This window comes from Corythoichthys intestinalis, chromosome 5, assembly GCF_030265065.1.
Source record: "Corythoichthys intestinalis isolate RoL2023-P3 chromosome 5, ASM3026506v1, whole genome shotgun sequence".
NCBI lineage: Eukaryota > Metazoa > Chordata > Actinopteri > Syngnathiformes > Syngnathidae > Corythoichthys > Corythoichthys intestinalis.
Genome location: NC_080399.1, coordinates 42,975,218 through 42,988,694, shown reverse-complemented (window position 1 = coordinate 42,988,694; position 13,477 = coordinate 42,975,218). Strand labels below are relative to the sequence as shown.

General features: G+C 38.0%; 2 protein-coding genes across 3 annotated transcripts in view; one reads left to right on the top strand and one right to left on the bottom strand.

Annotated features, from left to right (window-relative positions):
• Positions 1–9,830, bottom strand: part of asb13b (ankyrin repeat and SOCS box containing 13b) — a 14,411-nt gene extending 4,581 nt beyond the window's left edge. Inside the window, exons 1-4 of one of the 2 annotated variants that reach the window (XM_057836235.1) lie at positions 7,954–9,830; positions 5,370–5,569; positions 3,562–3,712; positions 3,304–3,438 (exon numbers count right to left, since the gene is read on the bottom strand). In XM_057836235.1, coding sequence (XP_057692218.1) covers positions 3,304–3,438; positions 3,562–3,712; positions 5,370–5,569; positions 7,954–7,996 — 529 coding nt within the window. In that variant the 5' untranslated portion in view covers positions 7,997–9,830. The remainder of the gene's footprint in view (positions 1–3,303; positions 3,439–3,561; positions 3,713–5,369; positions 5,570–7,953) is intronic. The other variant, XM_057836236.1, reaches the window with a different exon arrangement.
• Positions 9,260–13,477, top strand: part of tasor2 (transcription activation suppressor family member 2) — a 21,383-nt gene continuing 17,165 nt past the window's right edge. Inside the window, exons 1-4 of the mRNA XM_057836232.1 lie at positions 9,260–9,881; positions 10,099–10,247; positions 10,336–10,431; positions 13,137–13,209. Coding sequence (XP_057692215.1) covers positions 9,854–9,881; positions 10,099–10,247; positions 10,336–10,431; positions 13,137–13,209 — 346 coding nt within the window. The 5' untranslated portion in view covers positions 9,260–9,853. The remainder of the gene's footprint in view (positions 9,882–10,098; positions 10,248–10,335; positions 10,432–13,136; positions 13,210–13,477) is intronic.

Below are 13,477 nucleotides of genomic sequence, written 5' to 3'. Positions count from 1 at the left end.
GTACTTACTGTTTTTCATTTTAATTTGTTTAGATTTACGGACCAGATAGAAGGGTTGTTCCATGAATATTACTCTACTGTGTTAGTGACACACAACACATCACTCTGACAGCACACTCGGTACAGTATACGGCATTCTAGCAATACGAGAAATTTATTTTCTGACCTGTGTGACCTTTAACGTTATGATCCCAAAATTTTTAATCAGTTCTTCTGTTTAATGTTACAAGCATATCCTCAAGTTTGATATTAACCCCATTATTCATTTTGGGTTGTCTTGAATAAAAACATACAAACAAACATACATACAGTACCAAATATATAAACGCCTTCCGTAGGTTTCACCGACTGGCAGATGCAAATACTAAAAACTGATGAACATGATATTCATGGCGAAAAAAAAGCCTGAACAAACACCCCCCATACACAGACCAAAAAATATGAAAATCTTGTACAAAAAAAACACATTTCTGACAAAATCTTGTGGTAAATATTTAGCAAAAGTACAGCCAAAATACACAAAACATTTTCTTTTATCTGGTGATAAATCTAAAAAATGTGGCAAAATAAATTGTGACGAGTGGTTACAGAAATATGGAAAAATATACTTTTTTGTAATCTCATAAAATCTTTTTACAAGAAATAGAATTTGGCAAAAAAAATCAAATCAAATACTGGATTAAAGCCCCCACCCCCTCCAAAAAAATGAGTCATGACGACTAGCTCTCTAAGCCCAAATGCGGGTCACTGGTCCTTTTTCCATTTTCACTTCACCTGAGCAGTGTTGTATCTGAAGCTCGAAACATGGAATGAAAATAGACCAAATGACATATCCTAACTAGGCATGTGCCGGTTACCGGTTTCACAGTTTACCATGGTGTGAAAACGTTGCGGTTTCAAAACCACTAAAATTTTCCGTCAGACCGTAGTACGGTATTCGCCATTTTTCATGTGTCAAAAATGCAGCCAGAAGTGGCATGGCGCGGCAGCGCTCACCCCCTCCCGTTTGTTTCTGTGTGTGAAAGTGACGCTATCGGCTAGACAGCCAGGGAACCCAAAAACAAATACTCCAAACATTAGGCGTTCTTTTCTTCAATTTATAGAGCTCTCAAATCGTGGTAAGTGTAATATACAAAATGAATACATTTAAAACGTTGCACAATTGTACTATTTTTCCATGTGTGAGTAGCTTCAACAGATTAGCACCATGGAAAAGTTCGCCCAAAAAAAAAAAAAAAAAATTTCCTGTCAAATTCGATATACACACTAACTAAAAGCTTACAAAGATGAATGTTAGCCTAGGCTTAGTTGGGAGAGCAACTTCGTCGAGTGTTACAGCCGCAGAGTGAGAAAAGAAGCTTGATTCGCTTGAATGAAGGGGGAAAAGGATAGCATCAAAGATCGTTAATTGCGAAAGATGATCTTGCCCTAAGCACAAATCCACGTTCGTTAGCTCAAGGGGAGGTCTCACTCCCAATGTTTTTTTTTTTTTTTTTTTGATGAAACCTTTCCACAACAACATTTACATTTTAACTAACTTATACTAACTTGTACATTTTTAACTAACTTATTAACTTATGATTTCTTTATGTTCTGTTTAACACAAAGGCATGACATCATGTAAACTACATTTGACACTGTGGTTGAAATTGGCAAAACTTCACTTGAGCTTTTCCACCCTCAAAAAAAAAAAGTGATGCAGTATAAATTTTTTAAAATTTTATTCAGAAGTGTTTTTACTTTCTTATAGAAATTATTTTGTTTTTGCTCTAATCTTGAGCAACTTGAGTTGTGGCTGTAGGTATAGACCCTACTCACCTACGTCACAAAAAGACATGTCGCTGTATTGTCCGTATTTTTTAGACCTATTCTCATTGTTTTCAATTAGTCGTGCAAGTTATAGAGCAATTCATGGAAGCCGCGGTGTTATCTGACGCTGTAAACTCATTGGATGCCTTGCATAAAAGGCGTTATGTGGAAAAGCTTCAGTTTATCCATTCGCCAGATGCATATTTGATGCCTAAATCGATGTTTTTCGAGCCGCTGTCTTCGCCGTCTTTGCCTGACATCTGCTATCCTGATATTTACAACTATCTTGTCCACACAAAATCAGCCTATTCTCACGAAAGTTTGAAAAACTTTAAGAGCTTGGAGGCTTATAAATACTTCGTTGCTGGTTGGGTGAAACAGGTCCTCGTCCACGAAAATTCGGCAGGAATCTATCTTGTGCTCAGGAAGGTGAGTTACTAAATTTTCAATTCAAAATCTTTTGTTCTTGCTAACATCCACTGTCAAGTCTAATGTATTTCATGTCATTTGTCAATGGAGCTAGGGCTTTTAATGTTTATATGGTTTAGCGATAGCACTCTCACTACATACATATATAATATGTAATAAACATGAAGTGCGATAGCACTACTCCAGATTGTCCCTAGTTGAATTTATTTTTTGGCTTTTGACCTCAACAGTGAAATTGTAAATTAATTGTATGACAACTGTCTTATTATCCCCTTATAATTATATATTTTCAGGTAGTTCATTCACAACGTCTGAGTGTATGTTGTCGGCGATTAGCCTAGCAATGATCTTAATTGTGGTTGTCAGCCCAAAACCCTCTAAATATATATTAAATGCATCTTACCAGATATAAAATGACTACTACATAATCTGTGGTAGTCGTTTGGAGCCCAGTTTTCTCGTCGAATTGCAGCAGTCCATCTCGCTCTCCTCTCCGGGTCTCTCGGAATACAGTAAAACTTCAAGTCTCTCCATCTATCTTCTCTGTTTTTGCAACCGACCGCCACACACGACTTCACCATTTTGATTATTAATGTTAACGAGCAGAAAAACACGCCATAATAGGAGGAATTTACAAAGCGCTAATGCATTAACATGACGAGTAGACGGACAACATGGCGCGGGGGCGTGGCTGTGACGTCACGTGAGTAGGGTCTATAGTCTATCAGTTATATTTTAATTTTATTTAAAATATATATATTTTTTTTTTATTGATAATTTATTTATTTTAACAATATATTCATGTTCCAATTTGCAACTATGTTCTGAAAAAAATTTTTTAAATCCTGTTCAATGGTAAAAAAATTATTTTCTTTAACCCATACATATCAAAATAACACATTTTGTAGCTATAATTGCAATACCGTGAAACCGCGGTATTTTTGCTCATGGTTATCGTACCGTCAAAATCTCATACCGGCACATGCCTAATCCCAACTAGAAAAACTTCTAAATCGCAGCACTGATAAATATAAGCAACACTCCGTTTATTTGATGAGGATCTGACCTGCATTGAGTAGGAGTTTAGCACAGTCGTACTGCTTCCTGGCACAGGCAACATGGAGCGGCGTTCCGTAGTGACAGTCGTGAGCCTCCATCGAGGCTCCGTGCCGGATCAGCAGCTCCACACAGTCTGAATTTCCTGGTGGCAGCAAACAGAAAGCCAGTCCACATTAAATAATAGTACGGTATAAGTAAAATGACACGTGGCGGATATGCAGTCAAGCCCACGTTGCGCAGAATGAGTTTGGTTTGTTTTGCTCACCACCCATGCAGGCCTCGTGGAGTGGCGAAAATGTGAAGAGCGGTGGGTTGACGGCTGCACCGTACTCGAGCAGCAACTTGACACATTCCAGGCTCCCGGCCGAGCAGGCGTCGCACAGGGGAGTGCTTCCGTCTATGTTGCGAGCGTCCACCTGCGGTGGATTGTCATCTATTTTGCCACAGAAATCTAAGCGCAAGGAGCAATTGAGCTAAAGGCGGAAGTACAGTCATGTGAAAAAATTAGGACACCCCATGAAATATTCAGTTCTTTATTAAGAAATGTTCACATATCAATGCCTGATCTTGTTTTTCTTTATCTCTGGAAAAGAAAGTGATTTAATTGCGGGTAAACGACAAAAAATAACATTGGTGTATTCATTAAACCGAATATATCAACAAAAATGCATATTCTAACTGAGGAAAAAGTGAGGACATCCTACCACCTAATAGCTAGTGTTGCCCCCTTTGGCTGAAATAACTTCAGTGAGACGCTTTTTGTAGCCATCTACCAGGCTTTGATATCGGTCTCAAGAAAGTTTGCCCGACTCCTCAATGCAGAATATTTTCAAGAGTGACTGACTGTTAAAGCAACAGGAAAACAGCATGGTGAGATCAAAGGAGCTGTCTGAGGCCTTCTAAAAGAAGACTGTACATGCTTATGAGTCTGATAAGGGATTTCAAAAGATCTCAAAAGAATATAAAATCTGCCATTCCACTGTTCAGAAAATAGTCTACAAGTGGAGGACATTCAAAACAACTGCCAACATGTCCAGGTCTGGCCATCCAAGCAAGTTCACCCCGAGAGTAGACCGCTAGATGCTAGAAGAAGTCGCCACAAACCCTAAAATGTCCTCACGGGACCTACAGCAGGCTCTTGCTACTGTATATGTGAAATTGCATGCCTCTACAATCAGAAAGAGACTACACAAATTTAAAAATCATGGGAGGTGTGCAAGGAAGAAAACTTTGCTCTCTAAGAAGACTGAAGTTTGTCAGAGGGAATGTAGACAAAGAAAAAGACTTCTGGAATAATGTTCCCTGGACAGATGAATCTAAAATTGAATTATTTGGACACCAGAACAGAGGACATGTTTGCCATAAACCCAATACAGCATTCCAGGAAAAGAACCTCATACCATCTGTGAAGCATGGAAGTGGAAGTGTCATGGTTTGGGGATGTTTTGCTCCAGCAGGACCTGGCCAGTTCACCATCATAAAATCCACCATGAATTCTATCGTGTATCAGAGGGTGCTTGAGGAACATGTGAGATCATCTGTGAAATAATGAAAGCTGAAGGGAAACAGAAAGACCCTGCAACCTGACAATGACCCAAAACATCCCAGTAATCCCATTGTGATAATGTGGTGTGACTTGAAACGGTCTGTACATGCAAGAAACCCCTCAAAAATCTCACAGCTGAAAGTATTCTGCACTGAGTAGTGGGGCAAACTTTCTTGAGACCTATATCAAAGACTGGAAAATGGCTACAAAAAGTGTCTCACTGAAGTTATTTCAGCCAAAGGGGGTAACACTAGCTATGAGGTGGTAGGGTGTCCCAACTTTTACCTCAGTTAGAATATGCATTTTTGTTGATATATTTGGTTTAATGAGTTGATATATATTAGTTTAATGAGTAAAACAAAGTTAATTTTTATTGTTTACCTGCAATTACACCACTTTCTATACCAGTGATAAAGGAAAAACAAGATCAGACATTGATATGTAAACGTTTCTTAATAAAGAACTGAATCTTTCATGGGGTGTCCTAATTTTTTCACATGACTGTAGAGAAAGTCTGGCCCTCTGACCTGTGCCCCGGCAGCTAGAAGCAGTGCGACACAGCGGGCGTGTCCCTGGATGCAGGCCTCGTGCAAAGGCGTGATAGAATCGTCGGCCACGGCGTTGACGGCCGCCCCGTCGCGGATCAGCTGCTGCAACTGTGCCGCCTGGCCTTGCGCAGCTGCCTGGTGCACTGCCGATCGCTCTGTCCAGAATCCCAGAACGTGAGCTGCAAAAATGGACATTGGAAGAGACATTAAACACAATCCAAGTACAAGCGGTTGTTTTTTCCATTCTTCTTGATTTGTGGTGTTCCTTGTTCATCCAATTTTTGTGCATCATGATTTAAGTGTTCAAATTTACTTCATCTTTTTCATGAAAATTCACTACAGTACATTTAGTAAATGCATTCCTCGATATGTTCACGAAAGTCGCAGAGGTGCTGAAGTCCATCCAGGCTGATAATGGACAATAGAAGGCAGGAGAAACTATGCCAGACAATTGGTATGCTACTTGGTGTAAAAATGTTGAGAACCACGTACAGGACTGAAGGTCTGTGCAAACACAGCAGTGTGCAGTTTTAAAATTAAAAATTAATTAAAATTTAAGTCGAAAAGGAAGTTATTTAATCTCACATTCAACCCTGCACTATAATGTTACAATATGGATAATAAGTACGGATTTAGTTCTGTGTTGTTACCAAGGGCGTAGGTTTGCATAGGGACAGTAGGGACATAACACTACCAACTTTTCAGGATGCTCAAATTGTCCCCACCAACTTTTAAGCAACCTTATTTGCACTATATAAAGACTTCAGTTATATAGGTCATTTAGATAGTCTTCCCATATGTTGTAAGGATAGAATTGAACCTACCATTATTAAGTGAATTATTTTCATTATGTTCGGACTTAGATTTACCCCTTTTAATTTGCCGAATATGCGAGTCCATTTTTTCTTCCGTCAAACGCATGTTTATTGGCTGATGACTTAACACCCTCCGAACACACACACGCACTCACAGCCCTGACAGAAATGCATGTCGACAACATGTTTTGGCCAGCAGCAGCAGCAGCCACTGTATGTAATGTAAAAAGACCTCAATGTTGTGGAAGTGGGGAACACACCACTGCTTTTGCTACTGAAAGTCCGACCTGCATCAGAGTTTGCATAACAAAAAGCTGTGTGAATTTGCTAACCTGAGAAACTCGAGTAGGAAGTTGCTTAGAGAGAAGGGTCCTCCCGTATGTATTTTCTATTGTTAACGTTAATTAAACTGAGAAATATAGTGAACCAAGGTTTACACCTTTCTCCCCAATTCTCATTTTTGTTTTATTTATGTGGTCTTAAAGCAGCCCAAAGGAGCTTTCTTTTTTGTTGTGTTTAGCGGTGCTTGTGGACAAAAGCAGTAGTGTTTTACCTGAAGGAATGCTCCATTTTTATTTATTTTTGTTATTCCCTGACTAATAAGTTTTTTCAGTTGTATTAATTTTTTTTAATTAGACAGACAATGTTTAGTGGTCTTAAGGCAAATGTTTATTTTTTGCATTCCTGGATAGTTAAGAGATTATTAACAAGTTTGTATTGATTGTGTATGGTAATGTCATTTAAGTTACACCACCATTCAAAAATTTGGGGTCACTTAGAAATTTTCCTCCTTTTTGAAAGAAAAAGCACAGTTTTTTTTCAATGGAAATAACATTAAACTAATCAGAAAAACATTGTATACATTATTAATGTGGTAAATGACAATTTTAGCTGGAAAGGTCCGATTTTAATGCAATATCTACGTAGTTTTTTTTTTTTTAAGAAATCCAATTACAGCAAACATCACCCCAGTGTTCTAATGGTACATTTTGCTTGCTAGTTGCCTCAAAAGAATAGTAGATTATTAGAAAACCTTGTGCAATTATGTTGGCACAGTACAAAACCGTTTAGGTGGTTAGAGAAGCTATAAAACGTATCTTCCTTTGAGCTAGTTGTATTTTCACATATTGCAATTTAAATTTGCTAAAAAAATACATGCATTTATTCTAGAATTTTTGTAAATGTTTCTTTACTGGTTTTTGAAAACAAAGGTTTGAATCGAACAGTGCATCACCTGAACCAATACACACGAAAGTTAGAATAAGTAAATACATATTTATTTTGCATTGATCATTTTTCCTATCAGTGATCATTTTTCCTATCAATGAATTAGGTTCATATTCGTGAGAAATGTGGCCCTGACCCCTGATCACCCAATCTGTTTGGTCTTATTAAGGTGCACATGAATGTTATTATGCTGTTTTATCGTCCCTACCAATGTTTACACCAAACCTATGCCATTGGTTGTTACTAGTACTATAATAATTAATACACACTTACATCCAGTAAGCTGCAGTTACGAATAATATGTTACTCCTAAAAATACTTTACTTGGGCTTTACTAACGATCTTAAAACAGCAGGCGACCTTAGTTAATTTGATACTCAGAAACGAAAAATTGGCTTTGAAATTAATACGTGCTATAGTTTATTGATGGTTGGTCAAACATCGTCGTCAAAAGCGATCATAAATAAATTTCAAAAGCCGCACGGGAACAGCGATTGTCACCGTGACGGTAAGCTACTTACCGATATCCCCGTACAAGGACGGTCTGTTCTGTGTTATCTCCATGTTGTCATCTTCGATCGTCGACAGCAAATTTTAGCGAAGCGTGGAACTCATCGCGGCCGCCAAAAGACGTCGAGTGACAGGCTGACGAATCCAAAACACGCCGTGCGTGTACTCAAGCTTTTCGTCGGTTAGTGACTGTAAACTAGTGACAGCACGGAACCCCGGGAAATGTAGTCGGCGCGCATTACTTTAGCATATTTGAGATGACTTTCTAACACATTTATTCACTTAATTGTTGTATAAACAGCCATTCTTTGCCAGATATTTGCATTATTTTGGTCCGATTTTTTAAATATTTTTTTGTTTGTTTTTTAATCACGGTTTTTCAATTTTTTTTATTTTTTATGATTTTTTTTATCGGTTTCCAAACATTTTAGAAATAATCTATTCACTGATAAAGTAGTACTACAGCAATTAGTATTTGTATGTAAAGAAAAACACACATTTTTTTTCCAGTTTTTTTTTTTTTTTTTTAATGTTAAAAAATCATTAGCATGATGGGTAACACTAGCAGTCACGTGACGTCGATCTGGCAGCCAAATAGTCGAAGAAAAACAAATACCATATATGACATGCATTGAAGCAAATATAATGACTCGTTAGCCTTATTTTAACGGAGTTTTTAACCGCATTTTGTTTTCTTGGTTTTACAAACGACTCCATAACTACGCTCATGTTCTTCCCCGTTACGTTTAGCGTTTTGAATTATTAGAAAATGCGATGATAGTGTTGCCATAAAGAGCTATAGAGAGCGCTAGATGACTAATGTACGCTGTAAGCCAATCGAGACGGACATTATCGCTTGTCGGCCATTTTGTGTCGGTGCCATTCGATCAACCATTACATTATAAAGAATGGAGTGTGCACTTTGAAATAGCTATAAATTGCTTAAATTTCAACCGATTTTCAAACTGCTTGGTTTTTCATAAATGTCAGAGATTACGTAAATTAACTAAACCCTTAAAAACAATCATATGTATGGATATATTTTTACATCCAGCCTGAATCATAGCCACGTTAGTACGGTTTGTTATAAAGCAAACTGTTTGAAAATCGGTCAAGATTTCGCCGAGTTAAGGAAGTTTACAGAAGAAAAGCACTCACCCAGAGATTTCTACTTCTTTAAAACGGCTACCGTTTACTAACGCCAAAACTCCGATTAGCTCGATTTTAATGTGATATCTATAAATTTGGATGTACCTTTTTATTTCATGCAGCTCCGTTTGAGGTGGAGACGAGTGGGGGGGGGGGGGTTACCCTCATGGTAACACAAGCAGTCACGTGAAGGAAACATATTGTGTACATTGAATATTCAAAATATCGTCGTACAATGAGCTACATTTTATGACGGGAAGTGAATGAGCTGAAGACTTCAGTGAGAGACCGCCCGAGTGAGAAATTGTGCAACTCCCACGATCATTTCGACACGACGACGGTCGAACTCCAGCTCGTTTGTCAAGTTTCAAAATGGACGCAGTTGGCAACTTGTTTGGTTTCGTTTCCTTCCCCGAATCCTCGCCTTCGCCTCGCCAGCGGACCCACCGCGGTTTCCCACAGAACAAAACTTGTTTTCACTGATGAGTAAAAGTGGAACTCATCGATTAGCGTTTATATTTGTTTTTGTTTGTCGTTAGGTGTTTTCCTTTTTCGGATCTGCTACGTGGCCCCGACCTTCACTTCCTGATTTGGAAACTTAACTTTTTGTTTACTGTATCTCACAGGGGGGAAAGTGAAAGTATGGTTTTTGGTTGGGACCAGGTTTAAAGTGACGGATTTGGTTAGGGTCATGTTTCAAACAAGAAACATTTGTCTTCGAGGAAGGACGAGAGGGAAACGTCACAGCTGACAAGTTCCGAAATGGAAAATGGAACCGATTCGTCTTCGAGTTGAGTACAAACTTTCGCTTTCGCCTTCTTAAATAAACGTGGTTTTTATTCGATCACCTTTACATTCGCATTTTAATGTACAACCCGCATGTTTACTTGCCCCGCATGAATTTCCATAAAAACACGAATAGCGAGTTTCACAATTGCTATAGTGAGTCAATGTATTTCGAAACTCACCCTTTCTTTCCTAATATGGCTTTCCTGTTTTACATTTAGACATATTAATACCAGTGACTGAATATTCGGACGAGTTTAAACGAAAAATATTGGCTCCACTCCAGAGTGCATTCTTGTACGAAGAGTCTAAGGTGTCTTTTAGGTTCAAATCGGCATCCCTCGTGAAAAACCCAGTCTTGACGCAAAAGGTCAGTGTCATTTGAGTTGATCAAGTTTTTAAAGGAAAGTTTAAAATGTGTGTGGAGGATCACATTGAATTTTTGTATCCAACTTCAGTATGTTGCCTTTCGAGCCAAGCGAAGACAAGCAGGATATTCGGAAGATGACCTGGAGGAGACTTATGGCTTTTTGCTGTTTGATGACGTCAACAAGGTTCAAATGCCTCTGCTCAGACTGTTAAATCACTCTGCTAAGAAATCCAGCGTGTATCAGCAAGTCCATTACCAAAATGCTTTTTACTTTTGGTACTGGTCTATAGACATGTGCCGATATCCGGTTTCAAGGTATACCATGGTATGACCAGTGTTGTTAATCTTACTGAAAAAAAGTAATTAATTATAGTTACAAATTACTTCTCCCAAAAAGTAATTGCGTTAGTAACTCAATTACCTGAATGTAAGAGTAATTAGTTACTTGGCAAAGTAATTGGTGATAATTACTTTTTTTTTTTCCTCAAAAAAAAAAAAAAAAAAAAACATTGGCCACACTATGTGAAGTTTTTTGTGAAGGTTTTTGGTACAATTGGCCCGAGCCCAATTCTTTACCCTAATTTACCCTTTACCCTGAATCAGCTGTTAAAAGTTGTTAAAATTGCTCCCATTATTGCATTAGTTCCCTTCTCTCTACTTTCAACATATGAAAGTTTTAAAACTGTTTCATCATTTAAAGATAGATTCAAGTCAAGATTTTGCCGATTTAGAAGTATTTTAGATAAAAAGTTACTTAGGTTCGCTAGGAAGGTTCTCTACAACAGAGCCGTCCTAAAAAGTACTGCTTTAAGATGGCGGCTGTCTACTAACTCATTTAGTGCCATGTCTGTCATTTTGCATCTAGTTATATCTATGTACAGTACATGTGATATCTATCATGTCTACCATATCTACCATAACATGCGCGCGTAGTTTGTACTAGCTATCGGCTACAACATGTATTATTGGAGCTACCTAGCATCGCGTTTGCTCGGCGTCACAACTTTCTTTCCTCATCCATACTCCTGCTCTGTCGTCTCGGTGAGTCCGTCTCCCTCAGACTTTTCGACCAATATAGTAACGCATAGTAACGCATGCCTTTCCGTCCTCAGTAACGGTAACGGCGTTGCCAAGATGAGAAAAGTAATTAATTAGATTACCCACTACTGAAAAAAATAACGCCGTTAGTAACGCCGTTATATTGTAACGCCGTTATTAACAACACTGGGTATGACAACCTCAAGGTTTCAAAACCACAAAAATTTTCCGTCATACCGTCCCTAAGGTTTTAGCTATTTTTTAATGTCCCAAAAATGCATGGAGAAATCCCTCACTGTGTTGTTGCAATCGGTTGTTGCTCAGTGTCAGTGAGTCTGTAGTACAAGATGGCTGGAGGAGGTGAAACTCCTGAACTTTTTCCCCCATCGAAGAAAACGAAATCACTGGTATGGGAAGACTTCGGCTACAGAAAAGTTAGACGGCTGCGGCTTAGAGGACCCAACCAACTTGTAAAACTTGTTTGCGATGGGTGGCTGCCGACGAGGCGATACCTTCTAATATGATTTCGCATTTGTACAAAATTAGAGGTTAGTAAACACCGTCATGAACGTTTCCCACCAGCTACGAGAGTTAACTCCAGCGTGTTTAGTGTGTCTAGCGGTGGTAAAACGTGTTTTTTTTTTCTCTCTGGCAACTGTTTGTGTTGAGAAAGAGAGTTTGTGAGTATATTTTAAACATGATGCGAGTCACACACGTGCTTTTTATAGAAAATAATTATTTTTGTTCTGATGGTAATAGTTTTGAGCTGTGGCTGTGGGTTTAGCCTCACCTAAAGGACTGCATTTATTTTAATTTAGAATATATATTTTAAAATTTTATTTTAACTCAACATTATACTTATGTTCCATTTTTAAAATGTTTTGAAAAATGAAAATCCTGTTTAGTGCCGCAACGATTATTCGATTAACTCGAGTAATTCGATTAGGGAAAAAAATCGAATAACTTTTGCTGCTCAGAGTATTCGTTGGATTAAAGTGACATTGTAATGGTTTGTTTTGAAAGTATTTACATTCAGTTTTAATTATTTAATAATTTCACAGGGCCCTGTTGAGCCCAACATAAGTTTTTTTTTTTTTTTTAAGCTTTATGCTTTTTTTAATACATTCGTAATTTAGTTTATAGGTATATTTAGCTGTTTTTTGTTTTTTTTGTAGGAATATGTGTTTGAACGATTTGTGAAGAGCGTTGTAAAAAATCTAAACATTTTTAAGCATTTAAGCTAGCAAGCTTTTGCTATGTAAGTTAGCCAATTGTTCTTTTGTTGTACTTAGATTCTCATTTATTTATTTTTTATATCTTTGGATGCTGAACTCATTTAATTTTTTTATGTTCCTCCGTCCTTATCCAATTACTTGATTATTCGAAATAACTTGTTCATCGATTAATCAACTACTAAATCGATCGATAGCTAGCTGAAGCTCTAATCCTGTTCAATGGGAAAAAGTTTTTTTAACCCAGACATTTCAAAGTAACACAATTTAGAGCTGTAATTGCAATCCCGTGAAACCGTGATATTTTGGCTTAAGGTTATACCGTCAGAATATCATACTGACACATGCCTACTGGTCTTGTTGGTACAGAAACCAGTGTATGCTGGATTTCTTAGCAAGCATTGCCAGACATTGATAAAGATAGAAGTCCAATTCATTTAAACTGGGAGGCTTGACTGTGAATGCCAGACATCCACTCCATTTTGACTGGGAGGGCTGGCAGCGATTATTCGCTACCAGTCTCAACCCAGTTAAAATGGATTGGACGTCTAGTGCCGTCAGTGGCAACCAATGACTTAAATAAATCGCCTTGCTTGAATTATTTTGGTCTTTTTCACAGGCAAATGCACTTGGACAAACTGGAGTACTCACGGGCTCAAGCTCTTGTTCAAGTCTGGGAGATCCCTTGAAGGGTAAATAAATAAATGAATAAGCCTGGATTTATACTGCATGCTTTAAGCCGTCATAGGGCAAGTGACTATTTTTTAATTCATAGTAGCTTTGCATGGAATGCTAAAGCTAACGTGCGATATTTGAATTTTTTTTTCTTTAATGATGGCGTTTTCTCGACGCGCTGCCCAGCCAAAACCGTTTGACCCATTGACGCTGTTAATACACCAAAATGACCAGAATTCTCTTTTGTTCGACACCCCAAAAATTACGTTTGAAGAAAAAAAATGA